The sequence below is a fragment of the Galeopterus variegatus genome, unplaced genomic scaffold, assembly GCF_000696425.1.
Source record: "Galeopterus variegatus unplaced genomic scaffold, G_variegatus-3.0.2 Scaffold75, whole genome shotgun sequence".
NCBI lineage: Eukaryota > Metazoa > Chordata > Mammalia > Dermoptera > Cynocephalidae > Galeopterus > Galeopterus variegatus.
Genome location: NW_007726186.1, coordinates 420,101 through 437,617, shown reverse-complemented (window position 1 = coordinate 437,617; position 17,517 = coordinate 420,101). Strand labels below are relative to the sequence as shown.

Sequence of the window (17,517 nt, the reverse complement as noted above, 5' to 3'; positions counted from 1 at the left end):
GGAAAAAAAAAAAAAAAAAAAAAAAAAAAAAAAGAATACATAATTGAGAGGATCAATTAGATATATTTGGTTGCTAGCCAAATAAACTAATTAACACTTAGTTAACCATAAAATATAGGTGCTCCAGAATCCTTTCCCCTCTTGACCTGCTTTAGTTAACCGATGATTCATTTTCTTCAGAGTTGTAGGAGATGATGATGGTGATGTGGGTGTGACAGATGACATTTATTAAGCACTTATTCTGTGACACCCATGGTTCCAAGAACTTTCCACTTATTTACTTGATGAATTACCACCACAAACCTTTGAGTCTCCCCCATTTCAGAATCGGGGAAACTGAGTCATAGTGGGTTTGGGTGGCCTGCCAAGGACATAGAACTAGGAAGTGGCAGGTTCAGGATTTGTCTTTTTTTTTTTTTGTGACCGGTAAGGGGATCGCAACCCTTGGCTTGGTGTCTGCACCGGCGCTCAGCCAGTGAGCGCTGTGAGCTCACCGGCCATCCCTATACAGGATCCGAACCCGCGGTGGGAGCGTCACTGTGCTCCCAGCACTGCACTCTCCCGAGTGCGCCACGGTGTCGGCCCAGGTTCAGGATTTGAATCCGGGCCACCTCACTCCAGAGCTGGCTCCATTGGCCGCTCCCTGCACTTCGTCTCTCTGTTTTGTGAGTGACCTTTTGTCTCTCTGTTGATCACCTGGTTTTTCTCAGTCTCTGCTGTTGACCTAGAGATGGCTTTCGGGAGTTAATAGTGACCGTGGAGGGAATGACCAGAAATCATTCCCGGAGCCCTCTCCTCCCGGGTCTCCTTGACATAAAGCTGGGGTTGTTCTTGCCCTTTCCAGCTGAGATGGCGATGCTCCTGTGTGGGTAGAATCTGGCCTGTCCCCCTCCGCCCCTCCCTTCCTTCCCAGTGACCTAGTGGCGTGGGCTGTCCCCACCCTCTGTGGAGCTAGGTCACCAAGGGATGCCGTCCTAGGGCATCTTTCCTGCCATGAGCCCTCCGCAGAGCCCAGGACGAGGCAGGCCCCCGCAGGTGTGGCTTCTGGAAACATCTCCCAACTGCCCCTCCTTTCTCCCTCTCGGCCTCATTTCGGGGGCGGCATTGCACCCACAGTGCTGAGTAACAGCGACATGCCCTGAAATTCCATCAGGATAATCTGTGCCACACAGAGCCCTGCTGCGGGCCTGGGTAGGACGCTGGTGGCCCATTAGGGCCTGGAGCCTGGCCAGGGCCACATCGCAGCTCACTTCCTCAGGGTTTGTGTTGGGCTCCCAGAGGAGGCCCAGGGCTTGGGTTTTCCTCCACATGTTTGCTTGTCTTCCTGCTTGGGGGCCGCCGAGCCGTGGAGCTGGCTGAAGGGCTCACTAATAGCCCGTGAGTCAGGGGCTCGGCATTTCTCCCAGTCCCAGCCTTGGAGGCAGCTTTCCTCCACCGCTCTCAAAATAACCAGCTTTAACTGCAGCCTCGGGGAGCGCGCTGCCCAGCTCTTAAAGCTGTATGGGTGTTCCTTCAGAATGTTCCTTGAAGAGCTTGGAGGAAATGGCACGTTTCTGGCCCCCGTCAATGGTTTTGTCTGTGCCTTTGCTGTGCTAGCCTGGACAGTTCGTCTGGCTATGTCAGCTGAGTTACGGATGGCAGGATGCTGTGTCTGCCGTTGAACTATGCTCCTGAGGCATGAATTAAGTGATCGGTGTCCAGCTGTGCATCTAGGGCCCTGTGCTGGGTGCTTGAGTGGAGAAGGTGATACGTACACTGCCTTCTGGGAGCCAGCCATTGATGGGGGGACACAGATAAGGGATTGAGCTCTTCCCCGCACTCTTATAGGAGAGTACTCTTTTCTCCTGCTCTTACAGGAGAGCCCTTTAGGGGCATCTTGAATGAAGTCACCAAGAGATGTTGAATTGACTTTCATTAATAAGACCTGGAGGGTCTGTCTGCAGGGTTTGCGCTTTCTGAAATTTGTATGAAATACCTGGTCTCTGGCCTCACAGGGGAGGGTAGAGAGCACAGGCCACCTGAGTTCGCAGCATACTTTTCTGCTGGCGAGCTGTGTGCTCTGGGCCAAGACAGTGTGTCTGTGCACCAGTCCTGTCACCAAGAGCTAGGACGCTGACCAGAGGCCTTGAGCCAGGCAACTAGGGCCACACCAGTGAATAGATGGGAGGGTTGTAACAGCGCTCGCTCGGTGCTCAGCCTTAGCCAGGGCTGCTGAGGGCCCTGGGCGTGGGAGGTCTGGTACTGTGTCTTGTCCCCAGTGCTAGACCACAAGTCACAGAGGGTGGGTGCCTCGTGCAGTCCATAGCACCACTCAGGGTCCCGAACTCAGTAAGAGTTTGGTGGCACTTTGGATTTCCCCTGAAGGAGGAACAGAACCATTCTTCTTTGAGGTGGGAGAGGAGACGTATTTGTCCCCCAAGGGCATGGATCTCCTTCATCCTGAGCCCCCCACCCCCAGACCTGTCATTCATGTCTTCTGCTGACCTGGGCTCCTCACAGGCACCTTCTGTCCTGACTCGGGCCCCGTGGCACCCGAGGCTTGCTGCTGAACAGGCCGAGGAAGCATCTGAACTGGAACGTGGCCCATCTCCCTAAGCCCTGCTCTGGCCCCCTTAGCTGTAGGACACAACTCTGCTCCTGCCATCCTGGGGTGCAGACATGGAGTCTAGCTTTTACCCTGAGTGCTCCTCATATTATACACTCAGATTCTTCTCGGTGGTGGAAGCTGTTGTGTTCCTGGAACCTAAAATGCCTTGTCATGAGGGCGTGGGATTAATGGGCTGGTGTCCTGTTTCCTGGCTTTCTCCCTGAGTGGAAGGGCTGGGGCCCCGGGTTACTGCTCCCGGGCAAGCCTGCCATGTACACCTCGAGTGCAGTCCCTCTGGCCTCCTTTGCTTCCTTCCAGCTGCCCACTGGCTTCTCACATTTGTGGGGATCACCACGTTTAAATCAGTGGAGAGAAAACTTGGCATGGTTTGCCCAAACTGCCAAGTCCCTGCTCAGATCTGCACACCCTCCTCTCTTTTCGTGCCCAGCTCTCAGTAGTGGTGTCAGTGTTTCCAAGTGGGCTCTGGGTCTGGTTGCCCTTTGCCATATCCAGTGTGTTTTTTGGGTCTGGAGTTGGTGACTTCACGCGTTGCTCTAGCAACTCAACAATGTCAGGTCGACAGCCACCCTCAGCTGCGGGGGTCTCTGTGAGGTGACGGGCATCCTGGCGCTGACTCCCACCGTCATGCTGGGGCCGTGAGGCCAACACCCTCAACGCCAGGGTCTGCAGTGCTAGGCGGGAATGAGGACTTAGTGAAGGCTATAATTGTAGAGTTATGGGGCTAGACATAGCCAAAGAACTCACCTACTTGGGTACTTTTCCACCGTTTTATTAACGAGATGATGGGATGTGACTCTGGATGAAGCGAGGCCTGGGAGTGTGGTAGTGGGGGGTCTGCAGCTCTTCCTCTTCCTTCCCACCTGCCCACCTTCTGGCTTTCCTCCTTCCCCATCTCCAAGATGTCCCCATGGAACCCAGTCTGAAAACCAGAGTAGTCCAGCTGCCTTATTTACAAACAAGTGCCAGCTTGCTCTGCTCCAGGCAATTGCCCCCCACCCCTTGTGGGGGTTGTCATTTTTCCAGGGCCCTCTAGCCCTGGGGTATGTGCCATATGTGGGCCCCACCCCACTTCCCAGAGAAGCCAGACTCTGACCTCCCCTGCGGGGCCTGCTCTCTCCAGCACCACCTTGTCGTGCTCCTCTGTGCCCTGGGTTGGGAAGGCTTTCTAGGAGGGCTCGGCTGTCAGTATCCCTGAAGCCCTAGCCCACTCTTGTTTTCATGCGGCCAGCATCTGCTGAGCATCTGTCAGGTGGCAGGCACTGTGCTGGGTGCCAGGACACACAGTGTGGCCCTGCCCAGGTCTGCTGAGGGTGACGGGTGGGCTGGCTCCCCTCAGGTGCAGCCCCTGCCCCAGCCACATCTTCAGACATGAGTCCTAGAACATACGGCACAGTGACAATGTGGTCGTTGACCAAACACTACATAATACATTTTGTTAGAGGCCCTTCTTGCTCTTTTATTTCCTAATGAATTTTGTTTTGTTTTGTTTTAAATTATTTTTACAGGGCCTTACTGGAAGGAGAAAGTAATCCGGAGATACTGATCTGGACTGAGTACATTGAGAACGTGCCCCAAGGTACATATAAGAAGAGCTAATTATTTAACTATAAAATGCTTTCTGTCTGAACTGTTCTAATTTTGAAAGTAAGTTTGAAAAAAGCAAAGGAAGTGGCCACTAATCAGTCTGCCAGGTATCAGTTAATATTTGACGTGTATACAGTAAGAATTATTCATTCACTAGATTTCAAAGTTTGCTTCATCCCCTAAATTCTTTACAGATGGATGCATAAGTCTGGAAATCCATCACATAACCTAGAGACAGGGGAGAGAGCAAAAAGGGCCCCCAGGACCAACCTCCAAAGAGGACCAACATTCTAAGTCAGGAACTGGCTGATATTTTACTAGTTGTGATTTTGGAACCCAGGAAGAGCTCAGGAAGAGGGACAGTGGGTGTCTCTGTTAACTTGTTTTATTTATTCATTGTTTTTTAAGCTTCTTGAAGGATGTAGTGATTTAATATTTGTAAACTAAATTTATTTTAGTAAGTACATATTATGCCAAAAGAAAGTAAGCTTTAGAATAAAGATTACTAATTGTGAATTCTTTTATTACACTTTGAGCTTCCAAATAGTTCTGTGCCCTGTACATTATAGGTGTCTATCAACTAACTGTTGAATAAATGTACAGGTAAGTTCCTAGATTGTGAATGTACCAATACTTATTAGTGAGCTTACGTTTCTTTTGTAATATTGCATAAAATAATGTTGGCCACTTGCCCACAAGATTATAGACCTAAAACCAGCCTGTGATCTTCTGTATTTCTTGTTGAACCTTAATTGAAAATCAGGTGATTCCTGCACTGTTTCCTGGGGGTTCATCTTCTGGGACTTCTCAGTTTAGGATCAGTATGTTGACCTGAAAAGAGGAATCTCTGTGGAATATGTCCTGGCTTGATCCTTTTCCTGTATCTTGGGATCTGTCTGAAGAAGGCCTCTGGCCTTGGCTGCTATGAGAGAGACAAAGGGGAGAGAAGACTGTGTCCCAGCTCTGGGGGACGTCTAGGAGCATGTTAACCCCGGTGGAATTTGCAAACCCCACAGGATAGCACTCTCTGTGGGTGGTCTAGAGCAAAGCCGGAAGCCCCAAGGATGCCCTCAAACTCCAGGATCATGACATTAAGACAATGTTGGCAGCTAGTCTGCTTTCTGCACTGTCAGTTTTTCAAATGAAGAGGTAGTCATGGGCCAGCCCGGTGGCGCACTGGAGAGTGCGCCGCTTGGGAGCGTGGCGGGAGCGCGGCTGAGGGTTCGGATCCCATGTGGTGACCGGTTCCTGCTCACTGGCTGAGCGTGGCGCGGGCGCGGCGCTGAGGGTTGCGATCCCGTTACTGGTCAGTAAAAAAGACAAAAAAGAAAACAAAAAAAACAAACAAACAAAGAAAACAAATGAAGAGGTAGTCAGGTGTAAAAATAGAAAAAATCAGGACACTTAAAAAAAAATTAAATTCTTCAATACTTGGCCCACCATGGAAATCAGTAAAAAGTAAAAGCATATTAAATGGTGGTGGTGGGGGGGTAATGCTATTTGGTGTTTAATAGTTATATACTTTGTAATTATAGAGCTCTTCTTGGCTAAAGTGAGTAAAATAAACTTATCTTGACAAAGTGGAAATTAATGATTCTTAAATATCATAATATTGTGAAATTTCAGCCACAAAAACTAGCACCTCTGACCTCTTGTGCTGTGCTTTGTGATCACTCGTTTGATATTTTTGTGCGGATGAGTAAATATTTTTTAATATCAGTAATTGGAGAAAAGTGTTGGCCTGAAGTATTTGTAGTGCTATCTTTTATTGTAACAGAATTTTTAAAACTACCAAAAATATAATTTGGGTACTGAAAATATTTATAATGCCCTTCATGTGATAATAGCGTATGTTTATTATAATGAGGTGGGATTTGGCCCGCAACAGTGCTTTTACGATGAAAAAAGGAAAGGATGTTTGTCATTTTAATGAACTGTTTGTTCAATTTCTACAGAGCTCAGAAACATATCCTGTCAATATACCGACTCAGTATTACAGAGGAAAAATGAAAGAAATCTATTTCCAAGGCAGAAAGCACCTTTGGCGAGTGTAAATCACAGCCCGGCGCTGCACTCTAACCTGTCGGGGCACCTTGGGTCTCGGAGACCCACGTCTATCAGAAGTGCTACCGGGAGAGGCTTCCTGGGCTCAGGATATTCTTCCTTGGCCACAACCCAGCAGGAAAACTCTTACGAAAAAACTTTCAACAGGGAAGCCAATTTCAGAACTTTCTCTCCGACTTATGGCTTTTCAAGAGATACTGAAGCTCAAGTGAAAACATTCCCCGATAGACCAAATACCGAAGTTACAAGGGGTGTACCCACTTATTTAGCCAGAGATTCCACAGTTGCCCACGGGTCATCCCGAGAACGCCGCGACAATGTGGTGGCAGGTGCTTCTGAGAGCACTTGGTCAGATGAGAGGACTGTCATTTTGGAAAAGAAAACAGAAGCAAAAGCCACAAGAGAGCAAGAAAGAAACAGGACAGGAACCATCAGAACGAAGCACGAAGAGAAAATGTTCGATTCTAAAGAGAAGGCTTCAGAGGAAAGAAACTTGCGGTGGGAGGAGCTGACAAAGTTGGACAAGGAAGCGAGAGCGAGAGAAAGCCAGCACATGAGGGACAAGGCCAAAGGGAAGGGGTCGGCGAAGGAGGAAAGCGTGAGAGAAAGGGACATACCAATTAGTCTAGAGCCATCCCAGGACAGCAGAGCGGAGGTGACCCCAAAAGGTTCACAGACGCCCGCTGGGAAGGATGCTGGTGGGGGTGCGGGTGGAGAGGCGGGAGCAAGAGCGGCAGGGGTCAGGCTGAGCACCAGTGACACGGCCAGCTCTCCACAGGACGATTCCATGACAGAAACCATAGCAGAAAACATTGTCACCAGCATCCTTAAGCAATTTACCCAGTCTCCTGATATGGAAGCATCTGCTAATTCTTTTCCTGACACGAAAGTCACTTACGTGGGCAGGAAGGAGCTTCCTGGTGACAGGAAAACAAAGACTGAAATCGTCGTGGAGTCTAAGCTGACAGCAGATGTCGACATTTCAGGTGAAGCTGGCCTGGACTACCTTTTAAGCAAGGATGTTAAGGAGGTGGGGCTGAAGGGAAGGCCGGCGGAGCAGGTGACAGGAGATGTCATCAACCTGGGGCTGAAGGGAAAGGAGGGGAGGGCCAGGGTTGTCAACGTGGAGATCGTCGAGGAGCCCGTGAGCTACGTGGGTGGTGAGAAGTCAGAGGAGCTGCCGACCCCATTCGAAGTGGAGGAGGTTGATGACGTGTCTCCCGGCCCCAAGGGGCTCGTTGAGGAGGAGGAAAGTTACGGGGAGACCGATGTCACGTTCTCTGTTCATCAACATGAGAGGACCGAGCAGCCCCGGGAGAATATAACTCACGTTGAAGAGGTGACAGAAGCAGGTGACTCGGAGGGAGAGCAGAGTTATTTTGTGTCGACCCCAGATGAGCACCCCGGGGGGCATGATGGGGATGGGGACGAGGGCTCGGTGTACGGGCAGGTTCACATTGAGGAAGAGTCCACCATCAGGTACTCTTGGCAAGATGAAATCGTGCAGGGGACTTGGAGAAGAAGAAAGAGGGATGATGCACTGGGAGAGCAGGTTGTGAAGCCCCTGGATGTTCCAGAACCCTCTCTGGAAGGGGACGTGGGTCCCACGCACTGGATAGAACAAGTTAGCAGTGGTGAATTTCATGCTGAACCCACAGTCATTGAAAAAGAAATTAAAATACCGCATGAGTTGCACACCTCCATTAAGGGCGTCTTCTCCAAGGAGCCCCGGCACCAGCTGGTGGAGGTGATCGGGCAGCTGGAGGAAACCCTTCCCGAGGGCGTGAAGGAGGAGCTGGCCGCCCTCACCAGGGACGGGGAGGATGAGCCTGGCAGCGTTTCTGTTGACGTCAAGAAAGTCCAGACCCCGGGTGGTGATTCTGTCACCTTAGTTGCTGAGGTCAACCTCTCACAAACTGTGGATGCCGACCAGTTAGACCTGGAGGAACTGAGCAGAGATGAAGCCAGTGAGATTGAGAAGGCCGTGGAGTCGGTGGTGCGGGATGGTTTGACCAAGCGTCAGGGCCAAGCACCTGGAAGCCCGGACGGGGAAGACGGAGCCGAGACCCTGGTCACCGGTAGTCGCTTCAAGCGCTGGGCCACCAGGGAACTGTACAGCCCCTCTGGTGAAGGGGACGACACCAGCCAGGCCTCCTGCAGCACGGAACAGCTCACTTCCCAGGGCCCTGTGTCAGCCACCGTGGAAGTCAGCAGCCCAGGGGGCTTCGTCCAGTCGCATGTGCAGGAGGACATGAGCCAGTCTGTAAGGCACATTAGACTAGGCCCCACTGAAATCTGGAGGACTGAGCAAGTCTCCTACGAAGGACCCACTGCGGAGGTGGTGGAGGTAAGTGGGGAAGGCAACCTAAGTCAGGCAGCGAGCCCGGTCGGAGCCAGCTGGTCTGTGCGGCACGTGACTTTGGGTGCTGATCAAAGTCAAGTGTCCCAGGAAGTCGTCTTCAGAGGCCCTGCCCCTGCATGTCTGGAGGCAAGGGACACAGAAGAGCCTGGCCCGGCAGAGCTTTCCACAGATACTGACAGATCGGGGAGGCCCAGCACATTTGGCTCCAAGCAGTTTCATGCTGAAAAGGAAATTATGTTTCGGGGTCCCCTTTCTGGGGCAGGGAATGGTGGTGGTTATTTTGCAACAGAAAAGTCACTGGGTACCCAGACTTCTGTAAGGCATCTTCAGTTAGGTCCTAAGGAAGGGTTCAGTGAGCAAATCCAGTTCACAGCCCCCCTTTCAGATGAACTGGAGTGGGGTGTCAGAGGAGATTCTCTTCACACTGAAGAGTCACCAGGGAGCAGCGCATCTGTCAGGCACATCAACATCGGGCCTCGGAGACATGAAACCTCTGAGCAGATAGTTTACCATGGGCCAGTTCCTCAACCTGTGGAGGGTAGTGACTCAGAAAGCGTTGTCCACACACAGGGCTCAGCAGATGTGACGCAGGCCACTCGTAGTTATGCCGTGGGTGGAAGAATCCTCATGACTGAAAAGAGCACCTTCCAAAGGGTCTATTCTGAATCTCCTCAGGAGGATAGTGAAGGGGACACGCTGGGTGCAGAAGGAACACCAGGCATTAGCAGATCCCTTAGGCACATTCAGCTAGGTCCCACAGAAACCAGAACCTCTGAGCACAGTGTTATCCGTGGACCCGTGTCCAAAGCGTTTGTGCTTGCTGCTTCAGCAGACTCCCCTGAGCTAGGAGGGTCAGGGGACAGCAGCAGAGCGCCAAGGCACATTGCCCTGGGGCCCAAAGAAACTTCGTTTACCTTTCAGATGGACGTGAGTAACATAGAGGCGATCCCCAGCTGGACACCAGAGGCAGGGACAGAGGCAGAAGCTCGCAGGGCCTCTGACCGTGGTGCCTGGAGAGATGCTGACAGTAGGAATGACCAGGCAGCTGGCGTGAGCTTTCAGGCCTCTGCTGGGGACGGACACCAGGCCCCTGGAGAAAAGGGCATGCAGCAGGCCGACTTCGATAAGACGGTGCAGCTGCAGAGGATGGTAGACCAAAGGTCGGTGATTTCTGATGAGAAGAAAGTGGCCCTCCTGTACCTAGACAAGGAGGAGGAGGAGAGTGATGGGCATTGGTTTTGATAAGCAGATACATTTTGTCTTAAATGGCATCTTGTTCAGTAACATGCCAACATACAAAGGCGTGCACTTATTTCGAGGGGTGGGGGGAGGCTCACCATTAAACCTCCCCTTTTATGCTTTCTTTAAAGAGTACTCCAGGCAGTGTCAATTTACTATAATCTGTAAAGGTTTCAAATTAATTCATGCCTTAAAAGGCATTGGAATTTTATTTTTGAGTGGGATCTTTTACAAAACACTTCTTTTTAGTCTTAAAGTTCCTTTTTCTGGAGTTTTCTCTTCACTTCTGGAGATGATTTCTACCAGTTTTGCACCTGTTCATGGACATGGCTTGCGTTTGTTTGAAACTATAATTAGTTATCTATAGACAAGGTGCCTAAACATTAACCAGATTAAAGTAATATATTTAAGAGTAGATTTTGTTTGCATGTGCTAATATGAATTAATAAACTAACATCTTTAGGAAAAAATAAATACATTTTTCTCTTTCCAAAATCTTTTCAAAAAGAAACCATAGGAAATAAGAAGACTGCTTATGTTAAAAAAAAATCTGCTCAATGATTTCATCTTTAGTACAAAGTTACTTACAGAGTTAAATTCATTGCAAGACGAATGAATTGCTTTCTGTGTGCAAACCTTTTAAAAATATAATACTTTATGTATGGAGAGGACAGTTGTAGTCCATTGCATATTTCAGGTCAACATACTTGCTGTGTTTGCACACGTTCCCTGCCCTGGATCCACGGGTAGGGGAAATGATTATTGGGAATTGCTTACATTACTGTTTCTTTTTTTTTTTGCGGCACTAAGTCGTTGAGTAGCGCCCAGTCTGAATACTCTTTTTTGTTATAACCTAAGTTCTGGAGTAGCTGGCTCCTATCTGAGTTTATATACTCGAGCTCTTCTGCACCTTAGCCCTTAGCACCAAAACATTTCATTTCACTGGTGGGAGGTAGACCCCGAAGACAATGAAGAGAATGTTGATGCTCAGACTCCAGCTGGACCAGCAAGTTGGTCGTGCCCAGGAAAGTGGGAAACGCAAGGTGGACTGTGCCTCCCAAAGAAGCTGTTCTCAACCCACTCGCGTGGTGGTAGGCTTTCTGAGCTCAAAGAATGAAAGATGAAAGTGACAACTACACGCCAAACTCACGGATTTATGCACTTTCAACAAAAACCAGACAGTGGGGTGTTTTGTCCGGGGAAACGAATAATACAACACAGTAAGTAGAGTAAGATGGGAAGGAACAGAGCGCCTCCCCCGCAGCCCTGCACTGAGGCCCCCAGGACGGGCCCTGCAGGATGACAAAGGCCCCCGCTCTCACAGGCCACAGAGTGTGGACCTGCAGATGTACAGCACCTAGTTTAGGATATTAGGATGAGTGTGTTCTGTTGAATCCACTTTATTTTACAAAAGGGTCTTGTTTTTAGAGCTTCCATCTTTAAAGGTTGTGTAGCATCACATAAAGATAGCATCTCTAGCAGCACAGCGTTATTTTAGTCCAGACTAGTTTCCTTCACGTTGTGTCTGAACTGTCCTTCCTGTAACATGGTGTCACAGAACGGACTGTAGCACACTGAGGAATGAGGATTTGAGGTCATGCTACCCTGAGGTAGGTTATGATGTTGGGGCAGGGGTACGGCATTGGAGGGCCTTCCCTCTGGGTTTCACATAGTGGCCCTCAGACCCCCAAGGTGCATGGCTCTTGGTCCCGGTAATGGCTACAGCAGGTAGTTTAGGGAGAGTGAGTTTTCTTAGTTGATAAGTGGAGGAGAAATGCAGCATAGCTTTCAAGACGATCTGTTTTAAAAACACTGTGAATCAGGGTTTTTTTAAAGAAAAAGTTGATTTGAATTGCAGGTTTAAACCTTTCCTGTTCATCTGCCAAATGAACTAGTGATTGTTAGACTGCAGGTGACTGCCCAGACTTGTCATTTCTAAAACAGTCAAAGATGTTCTGATCTTATTTTAGCTGTAATTTGTAATGATATTCATATAAGTGATTTATTGGTCAAGGTGACAGCCTCCTCTTTGATGGCAAGACAGACTGACGATGAGGAGTCTGTTAGTCTAAGTGGCTTACTTTGATGTCACTATCCTAGCTCGTGACCTTGTAAATGGATGCCGATGTGAACAGATTATTAGTGTCCCACTTCTATTTACTTTTGGAAAATAAATATATCTTACATCTTAGTTATCATCTCCAAGTTGTAATGGATGTCTTCAAGAAGTATCTTACTAGAAGTATTTACCATGGAATTGTAAACTGTGGTTGGTTATTAAGTCTCTGGATCACCAAGGAGCAGGGTGTGCCCTTGACATTGGGACAGGTCACCCCAAAGCTCCGTGTTCTTTAAAAACAGTCACTTTGGAGACAGAGAAATCAACTTTGTGGTTGGACGGGGTGTGGACACAACCAGTCTTCCTATTTATTGTTGTTGAGATAAAACAATATTCATCTAACGTTTTCAACTTCCCAATGGTTGCTTTGATATTAAGTTGTATATTTAGAATGAAATCATCTAAGAAGCTGGTTTTGCTAACTTCCTGTTCCCAACAAAGGGAAATGTCACAAGAATGTGTAAAAATAAAAATCTGAGGGGGAAAAAACCATATTGTTCCTAAAGAGAATGAATTGTTTTCCAGTAGATTTTGGTGTGGTTTCTTTTAAACTCTAATTAAAAGCATCTGTGTGTTTACAGTCATGTTTTTATGGTAGCACAGAATTATTCGGGAGAGTGAATATGAAATGTTCCATTTCTCTAACTCCTCAGAACTCAATATTGTTAGCACAGATCTACAAAACATGGCAGACATAGCGTAAACCCGTGGGCTTGTATTCAAATATAGACTGGACGGTTTGTGGCAAAAACATCATCACAGCCTGGAAGATAAGTGCCAGTAGGACGTGAACAGCCATCCCATTTTGCATAGGATGGAGGGGTTTTCCAGGTCACGGGACTTTCAGTACCAAAACCAGGATAGCCCCAGGCTTGGTTACCTTGAGTATGAACTGGAGGGTTAATTAATTATGGCCATTTCATAGGAGCTTGAAAAAAATGCAGTAGTTTGAGACAAAGGAATAGCTAGATACCTTCACCTGTTTACCAAAAAAAGAAAACATTTGGTGGAGTATTCCTAAATTCATTCTTTCCTAGGGTGGGGGTGGGGAACTAAATTTTAAAAATGTGTTTCTATGATTCCAAGATATCCTCCCAAGAAATACAGAAAAGAAAAAGTAACATCAGAATTCGGAGTTCTTTCAAAAATTTCCGAATGACTCTTAGTTCAGGCTACTGTCACAGAATACTGTAGCCTGGGTGGCTTAAACAGCAAACATTTGCTTCTCACAGTTCTGGAGGCTGGGAAGTCCAACATCAAGGTGCTGACTTCCTGGTGAGGACTCACTTCATGGCTTGTAGATAGCCACCTTCTGGCTGTGTCCTCATATGGTGGATAGTGAATCATCTCTGTCATGTCTTATAAAGGCACTGACCTCATTCATCAGGGATCCATCCTCATCACCCAATTACCTCCCAAAGGACCCACCTCCAGATGCCATCACACTGGGGATCAGGGCTTCACTGTGGATTTTGGGGGGGACACAAACATTCAGTCCATGGCAGACACCACTGTGGTACATATTTAAAATGGTGATTTTGCCATCCACATTGAAACCTTGGTCTTTACAAAGTTGGGCCCCTTGGTGAGTTGTGACCACATCTCACACGTTGTTGCACATTGCTGTCATCCCACAGGCCTGGGCCTGGAACTGGTGGGTATGATCAGGGTTGGCTTGTGTGGTCAGCTGTCACACTCCTGAGGAAGACAAGGGATGCTGCCTCTGCCCACCTGTCATGGATCTTTTTAAAAAGTTAATTTCCCCCATTGGTGCCCAAGGTGGTGCCCTGTACAGATGGACCCAGAGTGGTTTGGGTTTCTTACGGGGGGCAACTGGAGAAGAACACTAGGCTGCAATCCTGCTGCTGTCTTAGTGCCAGCCTTAGAAGCCAAGTCTATCGACCACCCTCCCCATGCACTTGGTTTTCTCTGCTGCAGTTGCTACCATGCCATCCATCTATTCTGCCATCGTCTGCTTAACATCCAGTGCCACGTTGGGCTGCAAGCTCTGAGAGCATGAGGACTGTGTATATCTTGTTAACTGTTGTGTCCCTTGTTCTTAGCACACACCTGGTACGTACTAGGTGCTTAACAAATTCAAAGAGTGAGCTCACAAATGAAGGGAAACCATCTCCATGGCCCCTTTCAGGCTCCAAGGAACTGAGGCAGGCTTCACTTTAAAAACACATACTGACACCAACACTTTCAAGTTTCTTTTTATTAGCATTTTATTCTCAACCCCTATTATCTTCCTACAAGAAGGCTTTTTCCAGAATTTTATTACTCCAAAGTTGACTTCAGACCTGTGCAGGGGGCTACATGTACAATCAAATGCCAAGTCTACTTTCTTGCACAGGAGGTTTTGAACTTTTGAAGAGAAGTCTTTCAGCGATAGTAGTGCTGACAGGTAAAAATCCTTGTTGGTAAGAAAAACCACTTGGGGTGATAAAAAAAAATGCCTTGTAAAAGCTCCAGATTGCCCTGAAGGGCACCCACCTCTATGGCCCCTGGGAAGTTTATGGTATGGCTGTTGTGTTGGACTCAATAGTCAGTCTTGAAAATCTGTACGCTGACTACTGAACTGCATTTTCTAGTTGGAGAGAGACGTATACAGCACCCTAAATGGCAGTTGTAATAACATTTACAACTGTGGCCCGCCCAAAGCTTTCTTTGGGGCGGGGGTCTCAGTCTGCTGCGTTGGACCTGGCCTTCCCCAGCTCATTGTGCTGAGGAACACTGGTGCAGAAGGCCACTTCGGCTTTCGGAGCCTGCATTGGCTTCACGGCGACCTTGGGGGACCTGCGAACAAGCAGAGGGTGGGGGTAAGTGTGGCGCCCCTCAGACCCCGCATGGTTTCCACCCGCCCTTTGTTGCTGCACAGCGAGCCTAGCAGTTGTTGGGATACGTTTCACGAGAAGCCTCAGGAGGGGATGTTAAAAGAATCATGGCACAAGAGCATAAAACACACGATGGTTTTGTCCTGTCTTTTAATTCCTTGCGACCACCCTCACTCAGCTGGGGCATTCGACCCTTAGGTGGCCCAGTGAGCAGGACAGAGCAAAGAGGACTGTCAGTGTTGGGCCGGGGGCATCCGTGGCTCACTTTCCATGCCCTAAAAGAGGATGGCGCCACCCTGTCCGTCTGCTCCAAGCTGCTGCCCTGCTTCCCTGAGCATGGACTTGGCAGTCAGCCTGGGGCTCTGGTGGACACAGGCCCTCAGGTAGGCGCCAGGCCTCCGGCTCAGGGGCTGAGAAAAGATGCAGGGCCAGCCTGGAAGGTAAAGTCAGCGGCCTCCCGAGCCAAGGCCAACCAGTGCTCAGGCCCTCCTCTCCAGCAGATGCCTTAACCTGCAGGCAGCTGGTCTGTGGGGGGATGAAATCCAGTCTGTGTTTCTGACATTCAAGAATAAATTCCTTTTTAGTATCTGGGCAAGGAAGATATTTTTACAACTGGGTTTTCAAAGGAGCTGCTTTTGCATTTAACTATGCAAGTTATGGGAAGTCAGTTAGTAGAACTTTCCATGGAAAGTTCCACAGAACTTTATAGACGCAGCTTCCTTTGAGATTCTGAATGGTAAAGGAATGAGAAAGTGTGAGGGAAAGCCAACTCACTTGGACAGGATGTCCATGGTCTGCTGTGTAGCCACCGTCCTCTTGTCCCGTGGTCCATATAAGAGGGTCTGAATTTGAAGACACTGCAGAACAGCAAGTAGTAATCATGAGGTTATGGAAATGTCACTGAAAGCATTTTGCAGGGAAATAAAGTCTCCCTTGAATGAGAGAAATGTGATGGAATTAGTGCATTCTCCTAAGGACAGTCTGACCTTTGATATGGATGTTCTGAGGGATCCAGGAAACAAATGGGTGGTCTTAGCACTGTTTCATAAAACTCTCTGTGACTATCTATATGCAAAATATATTTAAAAGTAGATTTTTAAAAAATAAATGCAAGAACATTGGTACGGACCAGAGGATGATCTCTAGTTTCTACTTTTAAATGGCTCTTGCTGCAGCCCTGAAAAGTTTTTGTTTTTAAAAAATAGTTTTTTTTTTTTAAACAAATGCTTTATTTTATATGGGCTTTCTATACTCATTAGAACACAGCAATTTCTTAGTTATTAGAGGTTAAATATTCAGCTTTTGCTTTATCCAGGGCTGGTTGTGGCTTGATTTCTCCCTTCTTATTTCACATCTTGCTTACACTAGGCCAGGGCAAACTCAAGGAAAGGATAAAGATTAATGTTGGGCCCCAAATGGCCAAAACAATTTTGAAGATGAATGAGGTGGAGAAACTTGCTTTACTGGATGCCAGGACCTTTTATAAAACTATAGTAATTAAAGACGGGGTGGTTTTCATCCAGGGGTAGACAAATAGACCAGTGGAACAAAGCAGAGAGCCCAATACTTGATAGAAGGACCAGTGAGGAAGAGGTGGACTAGTTAAATGGTACTGGGACCACTGGTTTTCCAAATGGAAGAAAATGGATCAATACCCCATATACACAATACCCCAATACACAAAAATTAATCCCAGGAAGATTTGAAGAATTAAATGTGAAATGAGGGCCGGCCCGGTGGCGCACTGGAGAGTGCGCCGCTTGGGAGCGCGGCGGCGCTCCCACCGAGGGTTCGGATCCCACGTGGAGACTGGTTCCCGCTCACTGGCTGAGCGCGGTGCGGGCGCAACACCGAGGGTTGCGATCCCGTTGCCGGTCCCCGGTGCGGGCGCGACACTGAGGGTTGCGATCCCGTTACCGGTCAGTAAAAAAAGACAAAAAAGGAAAAAAAAATGTGAAATGAAAAACTTAGTTCTTTTAGATGAAAATATTGGAAAATATCCTTATGATCTTGAGGTAGGGAAGTATTTCTTAGAGAACATCTGGACAAACCAAAAGTAAAAGACTGATGCAGTTTAACTATATAAAAACTCAAATATCTGTGCTCCAAAATTCACTATAAGCAAAGTACAAAGACATATCAGACTAAGGGAAGATATTTGCAATGCATATAACAGAGGAAAGGTTTAGCATTCAGAACACATAAAGAACTCCTGCTACATGGTAATGAGAAAACAAAACAAAACAAAAAAACCCCCAAGAACCTCCCAACAGAAAAATAGTCAAAAGATATACATTATTCAAAGAGTTGAAAACTGTCCAATAAATATGCTTAATATCACTACTAATCAGAAATGCAAACTAAAACTTCACCAAGATGCCCCTTCACCCATCAGATTGCAAAAATTCTACTCTGATGATACCAAGCTTTGTCAGAGATATGAAACAAGAACTCTTTTATATATTGATAGTGGATGTTAAAATTAGTATAACCCCCTAATAGAACAATTTAGCAGTATTTTGTAACGAATAAGTAAACTGTGGTACACATGTGAATTATACGATATGTATGATATGTGTGATCCACATAAAATCTCATGATTATAAAGTCAGGAGGAAAGAGCAAATCGCAGATGAATGCTATAATATATATCATTTATATGAAGTTTTAAAACATGCAAAACAAAACCACAGCAAAATAAGAA

The 17,517-nt window shown here is 47.6% G+C and overlaps 2 protein-coding genes across 2 annotated transcripts in view; one reads left to right on the top strand and one right to left on the bottom strand.

Moving 5' to 3' along the window:
- The window catches only part of SYNM (synemin, intermediate filament protein), a 27,137-nt gene extending 14,577 nt beyond the window's left edge, over positions 1-12,560 (top strand). Inside the window, exons 3-5 of the mRNA XM_008578582.1 lie at positions 4,114-4,184; positions 6,148-8,603; positions 9,540-12,560. Of these exons, the coding sequence (XP_008576804.1) occupies positions 4,114-4,184; positions 6,148-8,603; positions 9,540-9,860 (2,848 nt within the window). The 3' untranslated portion in view covers positions 9,861-12,560. The remainder of the gene's footprint in view (positions 1-4,113; positions 4,185-6,147; positions 8,604-9,539) is intronic.
- Positions 12,561-14,179: 1,619 nt separating this feature from the next.
- The window catches only part of TTC23 (tetratricopeptide repeat domain 23), a 93,509-nt gene continuing 90,171 nt past the window's right edge, over positions 14,180-17,517 (bottom strand). The window contains exons 10-11 of the mRNA XM_008578537.1: positions 15,588-15,670; positions 14,180-14,775 (exon numbers count right to left, since the gene is read on the bottom strand). Of these exons, the coding sequence (XP_008576759.1) occupies positions 14,661-14,775; positions 15,588-15,670 (198 nt within the window). The 3' untranslated portion in view covers positions 14,180-14,660. The remainder of the gene's footprint in view (positions 14,776-15,587; positions 15,671-17,517) is intronic.